We start from the raw sequence: 18,962 nt of genomic DNA on the forward strand, positions 1-18,962 counted from the left end.
TAGAGGACCACAAATACCCACATGCAACAAGAAAGCTTACCTTGGTTCTAGAGATCTATGACTGTCCTTACAGTAGTTACAGCATAGAGAAATCATACACAGTAAACTGAGTTTGTAACACCCACATAATTTCAGGACAAACCCACTGTATAGCAACAAATTAACACAGGCAAACTTCAGTGAAAACCAAACAGTCACGAATACTTGTTTATGGGCACACTGTCATATAATACACATGGACACTTGTTCTTTGGACAAGCCTTAACAAGGAAGTAATTTGTAGTTACTTATATACTTATGAATTCACAAAGCCACAGCAGTGGTCCACAGATAAGTAAAAAAAAAAAAAATTAGATTAATCCTACTTTTTAAGCAGGGCCTATTTATTTTATAGTCTGGCAGATGATAAACCAATTCTGCAGAGGACCTCTAAGGGACATTATGAAGTAGAAACTAAAAACTTACATTTTAATAGGACAGGCATGGCAAAAGCCCAAAGAACACTCCAGCACGCCAGGAACAAAAGCAAGCATGGCATGCAACGCACAGGCAGGCACATGCTGAAAAAATAACGCAGCCTCACAATGGACAGTCATGTTAACCCAGGTCTGGCTATTCACCATGAGGGAACACTGCAGTGGCTACAGCTGCAGGAGATACCCTTGTCTGTACACGGGTGCACTGCCTTCAAAAACCTTTCTGTGTGTGTTGGGACTGACTGCTGTTGATGGAATAGTAGGGCTACATATACAGGATATGAAAACAAAAATAACAGTGTCAGTTATTTCCTTGCTTGTTAGTTTATGCATAGGTATTAAACACAGTTTTACAGCAATCTTCAGTTGGTGTTAGCCAGTAAAACTATATTGATTTACAGCAACTAATACTCTAGTATTCTACATAGAACAAGAGTCCGGGTTAACGGTGACTACGAAACTTTCCTCTGCCATTTTACTTGGTAGGAAGGATATCTTCAAATCTTTTCCATCAAGTCAAGCTATAAAACATTGGTCTTGCTTTTGAAACTGTTTATTCAAAGTAAAGCAAGCTGTATCAACTTGATACTTCTATCACACTTTAAGCCATGGATTCTTCTGTTTCACACCTATGCTGATTATCTTTAAAAAAGGACTCTGAACACCAAAAATTGCCAAAACACCCAAATCACTTAGCTCTTTTGAAAATTTTACACTTAGGTTGGCTTAGACAAGGATAGTGACTGCAATGTAATTAAAAAAACCCAACAGAAAACAGAATTACATGTCTGGTTGTGACAAAGAATGCTTATGGGCATTTGTTTCCCCAAATTACGATCCATAGGGCCACGGTAAATGATCTAGACTGAAGTAAATAATTTCTAAAAAAAACCCCAATGAACCCAAGATCCTCAAACTTTAAACCAGAACTATGAGGGTGTAGTCACATACAACCAATTCTGAGAATCACCATTTTGGAAAGTCTGGGAACCACTGCTGTAATGCATGATAGCTACTTAAAACTATGAAATTAGCAACCATGTGATGCAGAAAGTTATGCAGCCCACAAGAAGCAAATATTTGAGATACGACTGATAAAAAAGGCAAACAGTATAGACTATTGTTACTAGCCTCTTAATCCCTGGAGAAAGAAAGTTTATGCACTTACATTTCATCATCATATTCCTTTGGAGGTGATGCCGCAATGACTAAGTCAATCCAATCCTGAAAAAGAAATGCACAGGCAAATGTGTGCTGCTAAATACTGCTTTTAGAGATGGTTAGTGGACCACCATGGAATATCAGATAGAGAACCAGGAAGGCAATCTATTCGTGGAAAACCACAGGGAGCAGCAGAAAGTTGTCTATTAATAGGAAGACCATTTCAAGATTGAGCAGGATTTGTATCCTGAAGTTAAAGAAAAGTCTACTGGTCTTGCAATAAGCTTTTAAAAAGAATTATTCTAAGCTTTTAAAAATAATTATTCTAAGAATCATCCTGTATTTGATCATCTTAGCAATTAATTTAGTTCTTGCTGGGAAAACACTTGCTGCAGCTGAAGTGCAGTGTTACTTGTACATTAAGAAATCAAAGATAAGATAAGGTATTATCATAAAATTCCAATCAGCTTGCAAATAATTTTCAATATCAAGGACAGATTCTACAGACAAATGTACTACAAACACTCAGAATGTAATGTGTTTAAATACCAATCTTGACAGGTGGCTAAATGCCATGAACTTTCACAGTAAATTGTATGTGTTATTTTTCAGAGACGCTACATACCAGTATCTTCTGCAGATTTCGGCTCACTTTGATCGTACATGACATACCTGTTACTTTTGGTGTTTCCAACCTTATTTGTGTTGATGTGACAATGTCATGAAAAAAAAGTATACCTCATATAAACATTGTAGGTAGAATGAAAAAGTATTCCAGGTTACTTACCCCACCCATGCTCCAAGCTTTTGCTAGAGTTGCCTGTGCTTCTGCCAGCCTGCTGTCAATTAATATCTTGCCATTTACAGCTAGTATTTCATCCCCTTTCACTATGCCTCCTGGTGAAAAGACCAATATGGTATACATATATGTAAGCAAAAATTCTGTGAGCCTTTTCTGCCCCATACTTATGGAGTACTGACTATAATGAAAAGTGTCTTCACTAGATGTGAAGGCTTACACTAAAAATTGATATAGACAAGAAAGTTTGCTGCAGGTGAAAACAAAAGGAATTTTTAGGCATGGAAAAGCCACACTAATCTGTTATTGATCATGACCAAGAAATTAGTTCAAGAAAGATTTTCTGTAGTAGCAGCTTGCCTGTCTGGGTAATCCATCTATGCAGCTTACAAACTGTGGTTGATTGTAGGCTGTTACAACTATGAAAATGGCAGCATTACTTAAAGACATGAAGGTATAAGTGGCATTTGTCAAGGGTTTGCAGGACTGTCATTCCTTTGCAAGATCATGTGTAATGTTCAGTCCTTTGAAATGGATTTTAAACTTCTTACTCTGGAATGAAGCACAATCAGCTAACTGGGACTGGATTTAAAATGGAGAGAAGACTGATGGTAAGGGGACAGCCTTGGCTATAAGAGACCCTCACAACAGTGAAGAATCAAAGACAAACAGAGTACTTGAGAGATCAAATGGCTGAAATGGTTTCACAGCAAGAGTGACTTGAACAGGTCTTGGTGAGTGCAGAAGTGACTTGCAGGTGGGGACAAGGTCAGCAAAGACAACATAGGGAGGTATTGTCCTGCCTGTCTACTTGGTCATCACCAGAGTTCTCAAGGAAAGGATGAGAGACACTGGCTACCAAGAGCAAAGCCTTGGATGTGTTGGTATGGCATGTTCTTGTGCCTTCCAGAGAGCTAGGTTGTTAGTTGGAAGGCTCTGACCTTTAGTGGGATTTTGGGAGCAAAGCCAGGTGTTTTACAATATTGAAAGTAGCACTAAGAACAAAACTAAGCAGTGTAATACAGCAGTGGTCAGGTAATTGCTTTGCACATGCAAGCATTACAAATGTTGTTGCTTGGAAACTGTGAAATCATATTCTGCTTTCCTTAGTTAACAGCATATCAGAATTAACAAAGAATCAGGTGTTGTTTTGTTTTTTTATATCAGATTGGAAAAAGAGGAGTCCTTATTAAGAGAACAGCTCTACATTTTCAGGCCATATTATTGAAAATTCTGTAATGATAAAAATACAGCAGCAGTGACCATTTCTTCTTAAACATTATTTATAAATTTTACATAATTATTAATTTAAGCAGCACCCTTCAAGCCTGAGCTGCCCTTAGAGCTGAAACGGAACTTGGCTGCCTTGGACAATCTAAGTGTGCCTCTCAGTACTAGGCATAGCTATGAAGTCAGCCAACAACTCTCAGCCAATATAAGGAACCACTTTGTATTCTTATTCCCCATTGTTACTCACCATGTTTGTCTGCAGCACCACCCTCATAGATGGCAGACACGACTATCCTTCCAATTGGAGAATCAATTCCTCCCTCAACTGCAAGGTCTAACGATCCTTCCTATTAAAAAAAGAGTTTTAGTTCTGAAAAGGCTGTTAATTTTTGCTGTCAACAGGAGCTTAATCCTTCCTTCTTCCCAGTAAATGGGACTATATATGAAATACTTACATGAACACTTTAAATATCAATCAATACAGTATTTACCTTTTTAATTCGTAACAGCCGTACATCTTTTCCCATAATCTGCTCTGGGGTAAACTATGAAAAGATATAATGATTAGTCACTTCCTTGGAACACAAAACAAATTAGGCTGATCTATGTAGTTTATGGGAGAAAAGGGACCCTTCCCTCCTCCAAAATAGTGTTAGAGGAAAATCAGAACACTAGATTGTCTCTTCCTGCAAGAAAGCTCCTTTTCAACATGATTAGAAAAGACAAATACACAAGCCTCAGAAAGCAAGAATCGTAACCCCCTCCCAGCCCTGAAAATCAAGGATGGTTCTTTCCCAGTGTATTTCATATTAAACAGCGAGACATACTTGTCTCCTTACCATTGAATATGGATCAAAATCTTCCAAGTATTTCTGGAAGCCCTGAGAATAAAACAACACTTAATTGTAAAAACATCATGCTCATACACACACTTAACACACAAGCTCCATTTTATTTATTAGTGAGAAAAATATAATTCTGTAAGCTATGAAAGACGACAGTAAATGGAGAAAAGCATAGAAAGGCAGCAAATAGTCCGTCCTGACAGTCAGAAGACGTTTCAAAACCTTGTAACAGATCAGCAGTTTGAGCTGGTTATACTATGGAGCAGACTGGAGGAACAGTTTACCACTGTCAGCTCCACAGTTCCTCTCTACACCTAACAGAACAGAAAAAAATCTTGAAAGCATCATGGGTAGGTACTTCTTCTGAGCAACGTTTCTTGGGACTATCACCATGCTGGGCACTATCTAACACAGGCAAAATTGACAAGCTCCAATTCACCTGGCAGCAACCATTCAGGTATCTGGGTTGTAGGACCCTCTTCCAGCCCCCTTCTCTCCTTTCCATGGAGTTTCAGGGAGTTGGCTCCATACTACAAGTGAATGCAGGGCAACAACCAATTTTGTTTTCATATGGTTCTGTGGAGGGCTTAGAAGTTTTGGCAGTGACTGTCTGAAATGGAGAAGATAATTTCACAACTACGTAGAGCAAGATTTAAGCTTTGAGAGGTCCCACACCTTCTTAAACTTTCAAAACCTAGTGCACTACCCTTGTCAGACCAACACTGCAGGGAAAAAGCAGGAGTTACTTTTTCTGCAAAGATGAGAGTTCCTGAGTCAGCAATCAGGAATCAATGGTGTTTGGGTGGCGGTTTCTTGAAGAGCATTAGTGGTTATGGGGTGCGACTATGGGTGATGCTGGAGATTTATAAAAACTCTGCACTTATCCTGCATGTTAAAGTAAAGACTTCAGGACTTCAGAGAAATCTTTACTGAGGCACCTAAATGCTGTATCACTCTTGTGGCTTCAAGCTGCAATAAACTGGGGATATGGGAACAACACAACCCTTTGCTGACACAGCAGGCAAGCAAGTATCTGACGCAGACCAGCAGTTCAGTGCATGATCAAGCTTGATATATTCATTATTACCCTCTTTTCTACAGGATCCATCTGATACAAAATATATTCCACTCTCAGACTCAGCTAAGCCTTTTCCACTTGTAAATCAAATGCACAGCTTAAGGTTCCTCTGGTATCTTTAAGGGCTGGCTATTGAATGACAAAGTTGCAGCACAAAACACTAATGCATCCACCTTTATCATCTCTCTCAGTTGCCTAATTTTGACATGATTATGAATGATCCTCTGGGGTCAGATCTGTTCCTCACTGCCTCTGACAAAGTCATTGAGCACTACTACACAGCTCTGCCTTAGCAGATCCTCAAATATACAACAGTGCTGCCCATTTGTCTAACTATACTTGCACACACCATACAACCATGGGGCTGATGCCTCTTGCATGGACTGGCAGTCATTACACACAGCCGTACTGAATTGTACGGCATGAACCCTGGCTTTCCTGCAGGCTGCCTCTCTCTTCACCTTTTCCCTGAGACCAGAAGACCAACTTAAGCAAATCATGTCCTCATTCTGTGTTTCTTCTGAGACAGAAGAAACATTTGCAAGGGTTGAAGCATGATTTTATCTCCCCAAGCTCCAGAGAGCTAAATCTTCAGGGCACAACTGCAGAACTTCTGCTTACTGCCACAAGCACTTTTTTGTTCTCTTTTTTCCATAGTGAAACATGTATTAAAAGCATCTTTTGGGAATAGGAACATGAGAGACCTTATTTAACATTTAAATTAGTATGGGTTGCATCACATTGGTTAACTGCTAACTTTGAGGAACTAAATAAATGGGAATTTGATCACAAACTTCAGCAAGGTAGAATTTCATCCTGGGGGAGAAAATCCAATCATTCATTCATTCATTCAAAAAGTATACAGTATTATGACTAGTTTTACTAAAACTGTAAGAGAAACATTTTACAACGATAACTACCTAAACAACTAATAGTTTGAATAGCTGAATTTGTATTGACCTTTGGAATCATGGCTGAAGTAGACATCTATGGTCTTGGAGCAAGCAACTTAGAGGAAAGAACTCCAATCTCAGCCAAGTCACTAATTCATTATGTAATCTAAAGGATGTCATTGAACTCTCTTTGTCCCAGGTCGACCTCATGAAAAACAGATGTTGCCCTTGAAGAAAGTTTTCCTGGGAAAATAATTTTTCAACAGGGGAAAAAAAAAACCAACAAACCAAAACTAAACCCTACAATGAAAAACCTGCAAGCAAAGGAGTGATATGATCTGGACCCAATAACGTACAAATACAGCTATGATACAACAAAGACAACTGCTGAACTGTAATAAATCTTTCTAGAAATGGGCATCACAAATTTGGAGAGCAGAGAGCACACTCCATTTCCAAGCACGGACTAACAAACAAAGCAACACTGAGTGGAAGCCACAGTGCTAAGCCCACACTCCCACCACTCAGGACATCTCTGGCAATAGAGTTAAGACCATTCTAATCCTTTCTTGACTTACAAGAACATTTATAGGACTCAACATAAGTAGAATCTGGAACATTAAAATGTTTGATTGCACTGAAACAACTATCTGTCTGGACTTCTAGATGAAAGATAGAGTTACTACTTAAAAAAACCCAACCAAACAGACAACAAAACACAAGCACCTAAGTCAATGGTACTGCTCACGGAAGTTTCTAACATCAATAGCTAATAGCAATTGAGACATGACTGAAATAAACAAAAAAGAAAAATTGAAAGACAAACCCATGACCAAATATAACAAAATTTTCCAAAACACACGTGCTGAGAACACGACTGTTATATATACAGAACACACTAACATTCAATGGTAACTGAACAATTTCAGAATTTGATTTATCTCAGTCAAATCCAATTTTTCCTTCTAGCTCTAGACTGAAACTGATCAAAAGAAGAAAACATTACTTATTAATCTTAATGGTTTACCACTCAAAAGCTCACACTGTGGGCTCACAACTGTGCGCCAACATTTTCGTATAACATGGCAATGCATCTAACTTTAAAGGTCTTTTGCACAGAAACTGGCACATCTAACAACAGCAGAGAAGTTAAGCACAAAGTTCACTCCTTCAAGGGACCATCTATTGAACCACCAGTCAACCAAAGGGGAAGTGATGAAAACTTCACCACTGTGACAGAGGAAAGCAATAAAAGTAGCAATATAGCAGAAAAATACTACACACTACAGAAAGGCTATATGAGTAAGTGCTTTCCACCACCAGTTCCTCCAATTTCCTACCAATAACTATGTTACAGTAACAGCTTCAGTTGTTAAACTGAGAAAGTATTTCATTACTGAAAGCGCTGCATCTGGAGACGAAAAGAAAGAAGGAAGCCTTAGGAATATATAAAAAAAAAATTTGCCAGTATCAGATCAGTTATCAGTGTTCAACTACCTTAAAGATTGCACTAACCTTTTAAGTAGTTACAGATGGTTCAACCTGAAGTATTTACTATCCTCTCATTCTTCATCTGTCTAGACTAGCAGGAGCCACAGGCACACACTGAAAGTTTACAGAGACTAGCAGCTTTCATGCACTAGGGCTGTCTTGCATCCTCCGTTTTAGAAACTGAGCAACAGGATTAGAAAGGAAAGTTTTAAATCCATCATCAGTCAAAACAAGAAGTACCACACAAAACATGGAAAATGTTATTTTACTTGTTTTTTGTTACATCTAAATGATGAATTGTAAACCACCATCCTTTTAAACATCTCTTGTGGCTGCAAAAGAAAGAAAATTGCCAAACCAGATATTAATTTTTTGCTGTAAGTATCACCTACTCACAAATAATCTCACTGCTTTTTTTGCCCTTCTAGGGACTGAGTCACACTTGCACTTGTTAGTGCTTGTTCCCTATGCTGTTTCAAAATGAGATAACACACCCAGTAAAATAGTACTGAATACAAGGAGGAAAGAATTCTAGAGAAATTACATAAATAATGCACATTTCCATACCACAAGATTTCTTAAAAATATTTTCCATGACTCCTTTTATCCCTAGTTTCTACAGAACAGTGCTGGGGTCTCTTCTGCAGGATTTTTGAAAAAATACTTGGGAAAAAAAAATGGACAAAATGCTAGACAAGTAATTTCCAATATCTTGAAAAGTCATGATAAATATATGTTACATTTAAGACTTGCTCTCCTACCAGGGATTTCTTATACTGAAAGGTGAATTCCATTATTACATTTCTCATGAAGTTGATAAGAAGAAAAGATATGTGTATTTGGGCTCATCCTGAAAGAAGCAATTACCAAAATACCAACAACTAGTACAGATACTTTCTACTTAAAGAAAAAATCCTCCTCAGTTTAATGGACTTAGTTCTGAGTGGTCTTGCTTCAATTTGGATATATACAAGTAATTTCACATGATTGATTCATAATTGCTGGATTTATTTTATAGTGTTGGGCTTCTACGATTTTAATCCTGTATTGATTCTGTTTTTCTTTTGCTTCCAGTGCATTAACAAAACGGTACACTGTAGTTTAGAATCACTTAAAATACAGAACCTCTTATTATGTGGCAAAATTTTTCAAAAATAAAATGGGCTAAAAAAAATTATACAAAACACTCCTCACACCTCTCCAGCTTCTACTCAAAACCCTGCATCAAAGCAGGTAACATATTTGAGCTTTCTGAAACAAGACCAACTTTCTACAGACTAGACTATGTTATTTACGTTTCCAAACTCAATTTGCTTTAAAACAAATGACTGTTTCAGCTTCACTGCTGATTCTATCAGTGTCCTGTAGTCATACCATTACTTGGAAAAATTTATTTCCTTTTCCATCCACAGATGGTTTTGCTATAGCTATGGCCAATAATAACTGAAATTTCCAAACACTGCATGTCTTACCACACAGTATCTAAGAACCTGTCTCAGGTCCCTTGATACAGTTCTACAGAATCCGGCTTCAAATCTTGCAAATTAGAGGAAAGCTTTAATATCCATTCTACCTTTCAGAAATGCTGCATCCAGCCACAAAGGAGTGAGAGAAGAAAAATCTTTAGTAGCAGCAAGTGCATCAAAGCCTTCTAACTCACACAATAGTGAGTTAGCTTTGTGATAGCCGAGAGAGCAGAGACTAATGTTCATCTTTGTTTTGCTTCTCTGAAAACCCCACCACTAAATGATAACAATCCTCTCTTGCTCTCTGAGCCAAAATTTAATTAACTTTGCCATAAGTGTATTCCAATTCACTCTAGTCCAGCAGAGACAAACAGTTCACACTGATTTTGACCCAGAGCAGCCCTTTGCATTCAAGGCTACACTCATGGTTTCATTCTCACCCATCATTCTCCTATTTATAAGCAAGAACAATTTCATTTTCAAGAACTGTTAAAAGACCTTGGAATTCTGACCTGAATTCAGTTAATATGAAAACTTAAGTCACAACAGAGACTTCACTGTTCCTTTCTGGCCCAACTATTTTCCACATAACAGGAATACTGTACCCATTCTTGCATGCTTATTTTATTCTTATGTTCATGCCTTTCATCTTCTTTACTAGTGAACTGCTCAAATATTAGCTGTTTGGATCAAGTAAATCCATCAAGATCAGTTTCTAGTGTTTGGTATGCAGGACAGCTAAATTCAGATAAAAACAAGGTAGAACAAATTATGTGCATTATGTCACATTAAGACATAAAGACTGGATTTCCAGAAGGCATGTGAAATCTAGCGAGACAAGAAACAGGGTAGCAAAAGATACTTTGCCTTTTTCTTTACTTCGCTAAGAGAAGCTGAACCGGTCCTGTATCTGAACCATTGATTTAAATCAGCCCCCCACAAACAAACAAACAACATTCCTTCTGCACGAAATCAAATTCTAATTCTTATACGTTTCTGGAGACAGGCAGGTACCTCCTTGTCTGTTTTGTCATACGCTGGCCTCCTCATTTTTTAACTGACAGAAGTAGCCTCCCTCTTTACTTCGCATCCATGCAAGTCTTTCTCCACATACTACTGTGACTTCATTGCAGTGAGGATGAATAATCTTTACTGCATGAAGTCATAAATGGAAGTAAGAGGTAACAGGTCTACAAAACCAATTTATAGACTGTTTCTCTCAAAGTCCTATCAGAATACTGACCCCACTGAAACTGTGATCTTCCAACTAATGTAAGGCAGTTTGGGGATGAAGATGATTGACATCTGAAACACTTTAGCAGACTTGTGATTTGGAAAATGTGCATGCATACATAACAAACCGTAAGAAATTTCCCTATGGAGGTGGATATTATTGCCAATTTCTCAAAGTAATTATAAGCAGTCAGTAACAAAAAAACCCCAACCAAGCAACATTTTCAATTTGTACCAAGACTGTCTGATCACACTTAAGGGTATTATCAATTTTGCAAACTAGTTTATATTTGCACACCAGGTATTTATTTTCAAGAGCTAGATTACATTAACTGAAGACTATGATTCTACTCTGTTCATTCCTCCCCTAAGGGATTTCATATTGCTTAGAGATGCTGAACACAATCAAAACTAAAGCTCCAATGCATACAACTGAAGGAAATATGTACACTGGAGGGATCTGAATTTCTTTTTAGCTCATGTACCTGCCTTCTCTTGAGCAACTTACAAAAACTGCTTTCATTTATTATTTCAATCCATTTATAATATAGAAGTTTCAAGACAACTATGTCTGTGGGAAAACTGGTTACCAAGTATCACTTAAATTTGTTCAAACTATAACTGGGAAAATAAAGGAACAGGAGTATCTAAATTATTAAAGCAGAAAATGACAAAAAATCCATTGCACTTTAATGAAGGACAGCTAGGAATCTTATGTGCGTCATTTATTGTCAGACATAGCATAAGCTTGTAATTAAATAAATGAAATGCATGTGATGTTTCTTCCATCACTTAGAAAGCTCATGTTGCAATATGCTGCCTTGCTCGTATAAATGGATAGACAAACGCATGTCCACACATATGCATATAACAGACACACAACTAATTCTAACAGCATAAGTCATGATGACCCTCAAGAATCAATATTATTAATTGGTCCACCGGCTATTTTAGATGAATTTTCAGGGCTCTCACTTGGGACTTATCGCCGGGCACCACAATATTTATCTCTTTTTTTTTTTTTCTCTCCTTTCAGTAAGACTTGGCTCACCTTCTCTCATATACCACAATTCCCAAAGATGTTACATGGTTGGTCTTAAGATATTTAGCCCAAGATTTTTTTCTTCATTTACATTTGAAACAGAAATGGAAAAGAAATAAGAAAAAGAATCTGACTGCGAGTCAACTTTGCAGTAACACTGTATGACCAGTATATTGGAGTCTAACATATAACACCACTTTTTTTTCCTCTAGAAATGAAATAATGAGGTATATGTCTACATTTCAAGTATATTAATGACTACTTACAAAGTAAAAGTGCAGTGTAATTCATTTTTACCATTTTAATTTCTGAAAAATTAAGAATTTATAGAAATAAAAACCAGCATGTGAATAAATGAAAAATAAGATCTACAGAGTCTAAGGTCCTACACTGCTCTACAATTATGCACCCCGGTACAAAAGTTGTCACTAAAAGTGACTTTTAGATCATGGAACAAAAATGGAAAAATACACTTTTGTACTTACCATTAGTGATCACTTGAAAATCTACATGAATGTTAGTTAGCAGAAAATGAGACAAGCATTGATTCTTTGAGGACAAGTCAACAACAAATCCCACAGTATTGTAGCACTCGGAAAGGGAACATTAAAAGGCTTACCAGGGCCTCTGATTTGATTGTTGGCCTGACCATAAAGTTTGGGTCAGGATGCAGCATGACTGGTTTAGAGACTAGTGGTACCCCTGGATGTCGTTGGGTAGGTGGACTTGGAGCGAGTTGCTATGGAGTTAATTTAAGAAAATTACAATTCACCATGCAATTTGCGCAAATCCATCATTTCACCAAGATGTCTCAATTCAAATAGTTTATGGTAATGCATTTAATGACACCAATACAACAAAAAGGCTTACAGAATTATTTTAACTAAGACTTATAAATTCAACAAATCAAGACTTAATTTTTCTTGCATCCAAAATAGTAGCTAATTCCCCTAAACTCTGGCAAGATTATGGAAAAATCTCATCCCTGCTTTTGGCGTGTATCCCATAAAGGCAATGAACTGAATGAGGAACTACAGGAGGGGGGGAGGGAAAAGCTAAAGTTGAGTATAACAACATAGTGAACCTGAAATGAGATTTTAACTAATCTATGGCTAAATAGGTCTTTTAAGATGAAATTCACCAGGACAGCAGCAATCAGCTTTCCATAAAGAATTTCAAGTTAACTCATCTTGAGTTATAAGAGCAAAGGTCATTATACTAATTACCTACCCTTGACTCCACAAAGTACAGATACTCAGAGACATCTGAGACCTAATCATCCAGCACATACTAACCCGATTGTACACTTCTTACTCAGTCAAAACTCCCACTGACGTCAAGCATAGTTCTATTCAAGAAGAGTTCAAAACTGAGCCCTGTGGGTTTAGTTTCTGACTTAACCCCAGCAACTCTCAGCACACTCTCGTCAATGTTTCTCATAGGAAATGTGATGTATTCCAGATATCATTTATATAGTACAAGCTGTATCCTCTGAAATTATTTGAATTGCTTCCAGCAAAGTGGTTAAGCCATCTTTTTCCTTTTTTTTTTTTTTTTCAGTAGGGGAACTTTTGAGATTTTTTTCTTTCCTTTTTTAAATAATTTAAGAAAAAAGTTTTGGAACCAGATCTTTGAAAATCCCTGTGGATATCCCTCAGCTAATGTTGTTCACACCGCAAAATATACTGCATCGTTAAGCTTTCTATCTTAGAAGAATCGTCAGGTTCACGAATTATCAACTTGTTGAAGCTGCACTGGAAATGGATGATTTCTCCTGGAGTTGCACAATTTAGAGACGAACTTTTCTAGAGTACCTCAGAATGGGGAAACCTGACATCCAGCCATCCTGAATCAAAAGCATTGCAAGGAGTTGTCAAACAAATATTGGTTCTTCTGAGAAGAAAGCTTGTTTCTTAGCACCCGTTATGTTTAACATATAGTTTGGGCCTAGCTCTTGAGAAAAGAACAAAGTATATGCTCCATGACATACATATAGAACACACAAACATGGACTGTATGTTGCTGAAGTGTTGAAATATGAAGTCCTCAGACCATTACGCGTCACTTCCACTACCTGGTATTAGGTGTCTTTTAACACAGCAATGGATCCATGCACATGAATGCAAGTGCTGAATTTTAAATTAGCCATGCAGAGTCAAACCCTCAACATTTCCTTGACATTGGCATTACATATGAAATTCATAAAACTACAGTCATTATTAACAGAACATGACATACCAGCGGATTGCTTGACACAGAAGATACTTTGCCGACATGGGAGGTGTTTCTTACAACCTAAACGGTAACAGACTTAGTACTGGGTTCGTATAAAGTATATAACCAATAACAGTTTTGAGAAACAGGTCAATTTATACCAGATATTTTAATAGTCAGTTTTCAAGAATGTATTTTTGACAGGATTTCATTCTTTTGTCAGGTATTTGTGCAATCTGAATCTGAAATTAAATGATCCGGGGAAAAAAACCAAAAACTTAGTGACACAGAAAAGATTTACCAGTTTGAGTAATAGTAGAAAAGTGAACTTATGGGACAGCAACAGTTGTCTTATTTTCAGCTTTAGCAGGCATAAAGACAAGATCTTTTATTGCTGAAGTAAAATAAGTGCATTGCTTCTGCTTATCTGTGGTGTTAAAAACAGACTTTTTAAAAATCAGCAAGAATAAATTGTCCAGCTTCTGACTTTTCTTCTATGTCTGAAACCACATCAGGAATACTGGGTTATCTACTTGTAAACAAAGCAGCTTTGGTTCATTATTTGTTAATAATTAGTTACTAGGAGCTTAGTTCTTTCCTCATATACACTAATTCAGTGTAATTCAGTATATTCAGTGAAAACTGGCTTATCATTTTTGAAAGGTAGGGGTTTTTTTGTAGTTGTTGTTGCCTGACGTATTTGTCTTTAATTATTAACCTCTTCTCTCTAACATATCTAGCAGTGAAAAACTGCCAGAAACATGTATTGGAATATATGGGTTTGGGGTCAGATCCATTATGGCAGTTCTTGTATTACTTCCGTTATCTCATTATTTTCTATTAGCATTAGGAGAATGTATTTCTCTGAATGCTAGTATTTTGTACACTTGTGTCATTTCATACCATTTTTATTTTGCAAATAACTTGGGAAACATGTTACCCATAAGAACATCTGACATCTCCATTTCAGAAATGCATCTAGCATATTCTTGGCACTTCAAACATATAAAAACACACATATCAAGCACTGTCAGAGGTCTGCTTAAGTTTATAAGAGATTCATAGTTTACATTAGGGCAATTATTCACATAGAAATAGTCTGCCAGTTTCCCCTGATTATTTTGCATATCATTCCCCACCCCAACCAGAATCATGCAAAAGCAAAGCCTAGTATCTCCAAGTAAACATGCAAAAACAAACAAAAAAAAAGAAAATCAACAATGCAGTCAGTCAAACCATGCAGAAAACTGTAGGAAAGAAGTGACCACATGGGATCCTCTTCTGTTGTTTGAAACAAGTAAGAACCTTTTGCCATAAACCAAGTACATGAATCCCACTACAGGGCTTAGCAAAGAGAATTACGATTAAACAGCTGCCATTTCTCTCCTAAAGAGAGATCTGGCACAAGATTTCTTGTATTTAATCTTCTTTTGGACTGAGATTGTAGTAAGGACAAAGTCAGAATATTTTCTGAAAGAAATACCTAATTCCTGTGTGTCCAAAAAAAGTAACACCTGATTATCAACTCTTGTTCATTTAAAAGTATTTTACGGGTAAATTATACTGTGTTGAGGTTTTAAATGTTTGGGCTTCTGATTTTAAGCTTTGTCCACTCTTCTCACCTAACAAAGTAATTTGATGGCATATATAAACACTTTCACAAGTCTTTTTTACTACACGATATGCTGCCTGCCATTACTTTTTAAAATCTTTAAATACTCAAGTCCAAATTGTCTTTTTAACTGATACATTCTGCCCAAGATACCTGCATGTGGTAGGGTTACAACATATGTGGAGAGGAGAGAGAAAAACCCTCTTAACTTTAAAAAAAAAAAAAAAAAAATTAAACTACCTCTGGACTGTATTCACTACTATGAAACAATCTCATTCCTTCTTTTAACATTGCATATGGCAGATGGGTAAATCCAGTGGATAAAGTGCATGATGGAGCACAGGAGAGAAGCCAGGCAGGGGAATGGCAGAAGCGCATGCATCCAAACAGATCATGAGGTCACCTGGGAAGCTGGTGTTGCTGCCAAGGCTGGACCTCTTGAAAGGGGAATATTTGATGTAGGAAGCAGATGAGCTGATGATGCTGGAGTAACAGTGGGTGGTGGTGGCGGAGGTGGTACCACACGTTGTTTGGGCTTGTCAACTTCATCTAAGTTTATATCGTCAAGATCTGTGGTATGAAGCTGCAGGCCACCGGCAAAACGCCGCATAGATGTGGCAGAAGGAGAAGCAGAAGGACGTCCACTTGCCAACTATGTGCAACAGAACAGAAGTCTGCCTTAACAGCTCATCTGCCTGCAACAGCTCTAAAGAAACTAATGGCAAATGCTAGAACATCACTCGGCCTAACTGTTCCTGCACAGGAAGATTTTGGCTTCTCTCACACAGAATATACAGAAACTTTTTCTCTGAAAGCCTTTGTAAAAGAACTCCTTGGGATTCCCATTTAAAAAGAAGAAAACTTGAGTGCTGTGACAGTAGCCTTGGCTGTTGGAGCAGCGGGGGATGACACACAAAAAACCCCCCAAACCCAACAAAAAAACCCAACACCTGCATGGAATCTTCAGAAGGTAAAATCATAGGGCAAACCACAGATAACACAACTCTTGCCTCTCTAGCTCTTATAAAAAGAAAGCAAGAATTGCTCCTTGCAAAGGTGATTATATAAAAAGAAAGTAATTGAAGATGGGCCCTGAAATTCCACACCATTAAAAAAGGGAAAGGGGCTAAAGTCTGGTGTAAACATAACCAGGCATTAATACAAGAGAGGGAAGTAAGCTTAAGCAGCTATCAAAACAAAAAGTTTAGGGTGCTATGAAATTCAGACCCTCAGGAGGTTCTGGACTTTCTAATTTCTGGTAATCAACACCAGATGCATTGTAGGGCTAAAATTCCAGAGTTCAAACATGGTGAATTTGTGTGTATGAAGAAGGATTCTACATATGCTGGTTAGAGTTGCTAACATTTCTTTTATCAGTGTTCAAACTGAAGTACTGAAGACAGTTGATACTCTCTCATTTTGCTATTTTGTAGACTCAGCTGAGGAAATAGTAGAGCGCTGTCCTACAGACACATGCATCTTAGTCTAATAGGACAGTATTTCCCTCAAATGGGTATCTCTGTTGACATTCTTTGGGATCTCCTTATCTGCCATACTTGCCCCTTGGTACTAAAAAAATAGGTATTTCTTTGGCAGAGGTCAAGAGATGTATGACTGCTGTCGTATCCAAGTAGCAGTTCAAGCCTGTAGTACCTGAATATTGTTCAGCTGCATTTATGCCTCAAGCATCTGGTTTTGTGTTTTACATAAGTTTAACTGCTTGGGTAGTTTTGTAGAAGAATTTTAAGAGAATACTATGTATATATCTATAATGTAATAGAAGAATTGATAGAGCAAATACAACACAGTGCTTGTCTTAAATCAGGGTAGAGCTCTGGAAATACAACAGTGATTTCAATCTGTAATGTTCCCTCTTACTTTACAAAAGTAAGGGGGACAAAGATCTAGCAGAACACAGGCAGCCAAATTTAGACAGTGAGAGAAAACTCAGCATAATCATTCCACTGTCCTAGAGACCTGCACTGAAGAGCCACATGGATCTGAGCCTGAGGCCAAGAAGAACAGAAGACCAGCTGCTTTTTTCAGAGCTGCTCCACATTGACCTGAAGGAAATTCATGCGAGAGTGTTCCCCAAGGGTCCCCTTTGTGGTTGCAATTTCTTGGGGATCCTGGGGGAGTTCAGCAGATTGCAGTGTTCCTCTTGAAAGCAGCTGTGCTTGGAAGAAAGCCAGAGCAGCAGGATGGTGGGAAAGCTGCACTACACATCTAGAACCATCAGGCTCGAAGGCACAATCACTATCTGCAACCCCCTTCATTTAAGGAGACTATTTAAAACTCAAACCCAAACCCTATTCTCTGGGAGTTTCTTATCTTTCTGTCATATTCTTAACCTGTACCTTTATTCCATGCAACACAAGGAGGCATCTGAGAGCTCATCATCAATGATGTTCTTATTTGCATAGGATACTAAAACATATGGCTGGGTATTCTAGTCTCAATTTTTATTATTGGCAGCATGTCCCACCTAGCCCAAACAGCTCACAAGTCAATAAAATTGTTAATTTTGTGGTGATAATATACTTTAAAATGACAAAATAAAACCAGTTCATGAAAATAATTTAAAAAAATCCATAAAATATAGGAACAGCAAATGCTATAGATTGTAATTCATCAATTACTGAATTTTCCTCCCCGCCTCTTTGAATGAAGGCTGAGAAGGAAAGATCAAGACAGATTTTTCTCTGGTAAAAACCTATTGCTTTTAGGAGACAACTAGTGAGTTATTTAGAGATCATGCAATATATGGAGAAGCCAGAATTTTACCTCAGGAGAGTCATTCTCCACAGAGGAAATCTGTTCTAATCGTGTCTGACAAAGTCTTTCCACCCAGTGCTGCACCTTTTCTGACTCTTCCAGGTCTTCTCGTTCTGTCTCAGATACCTTAACCATAACATCAGTGCATGAAAAAAGATTATCGCTACAATTACAATACAAATATGTTTCAAAAGTATGAAATGCCATTTAAATTAGTTTTAAAACTAATTATGCTTTTGAGAATGATTTCCTAGTTTGCTGTCTTTCATTAAATTCCTCACTACACATGGACACTCATCAACTGCCCTCATTTGGGAAAAAACTGAGTGTAGAAACAAGCAAACTTGGGAACAGAGTTTTGCAGTGCAACAGCAATTTTTTTTAAACCTCATTATCTTTGACATAATTAAACAAGTGTCCTGCTAAGATATTTCCACTAAAAATTCAGCTCATTTTCTTTCAATATAATTTTGCACTTGATAGGAGAATACAACATACCTCTTGCACAAGACGATTTATTTTCAATTGTTTTTCTTTCTCCAGCATTCCTTCTTTCTCTTTCGCAAGTTTTTGCTCAAACTCCATTTCCTTTTTATTCTTCTTCTGTTCACACAGACTGTCACTTTTTGACTTCTTTCGCTCTTTCC

At 37.5% G+C, this 18,962-nt stretch overlaps 1 protein-coding gene across 1 annotated transcript in view; it reads right to left on the reverse strand.

Moving 5' to 3' along the window:
- Positions 1-641: 641 nt before the first annotated feature.
- LOC104621779 (harmonin-like) overlaps positions 642-18,962 on the reverse strand; it is a gene marked incomplete at its 5' end in the record, with an annotated part of 28,770 nt that continues 10,449 nt past the window's right edge. The window contains 11 exons of the mRNA XM_010288348.1: positions 642-741; positions 1,645-1,700; positions 2,425-2,534; positions 3,914-4,013; positions 4,158-4,211; positions 4,506-4,547; positions 8,243-8,305; positions 12,334-12,453; positions 15,944-16,192; positions 18,325-18,441; positions 18,814-18,954. Of these exons, the coding sequence (XP_010286650.1) occupies positions 642-741; positions 1,645-1,700; positions 2,425-2,534; positions 3,914-4,013; positions 4,158-4,211; positions 4,506-4,547; positions 8,243-8,305; positions 12,334-12,453; positions 15,944-16,192; positions 18,325-18,441; positions 18,814-18,954 (1,152 nt within the window). The remainder of the gene's footprint in view (positions 742-1,644; positions 1,701-2,424; positions 2,535-3,913; positions 4,014-4,157; positions 4,212-4,505; positions 4,548-8,242; positions 8,306-12,333; positions 12,454-15,943; positions 16,193-18,324; positions 18,442-18,813; positions 18,955-18,962) is intronic.

The sequence above is a fragment of the Phaethon lepturus genome, unplaced genomic scaffold (assembly GCF_000687285.1).
Source record: "Phaethon lepturus isolate BGI_N335 unplaced genomic scaffold, ASM68728v1 scaffold43755, whole genome shotgun sequence".
Taxonomy (NCBI): domain Eukaryota; kingdom Metazoa; phylum Chordata; class Aves; order Phaethontiformes; family Phaethontidae; genus Phaethon; species Phaethon lepturus.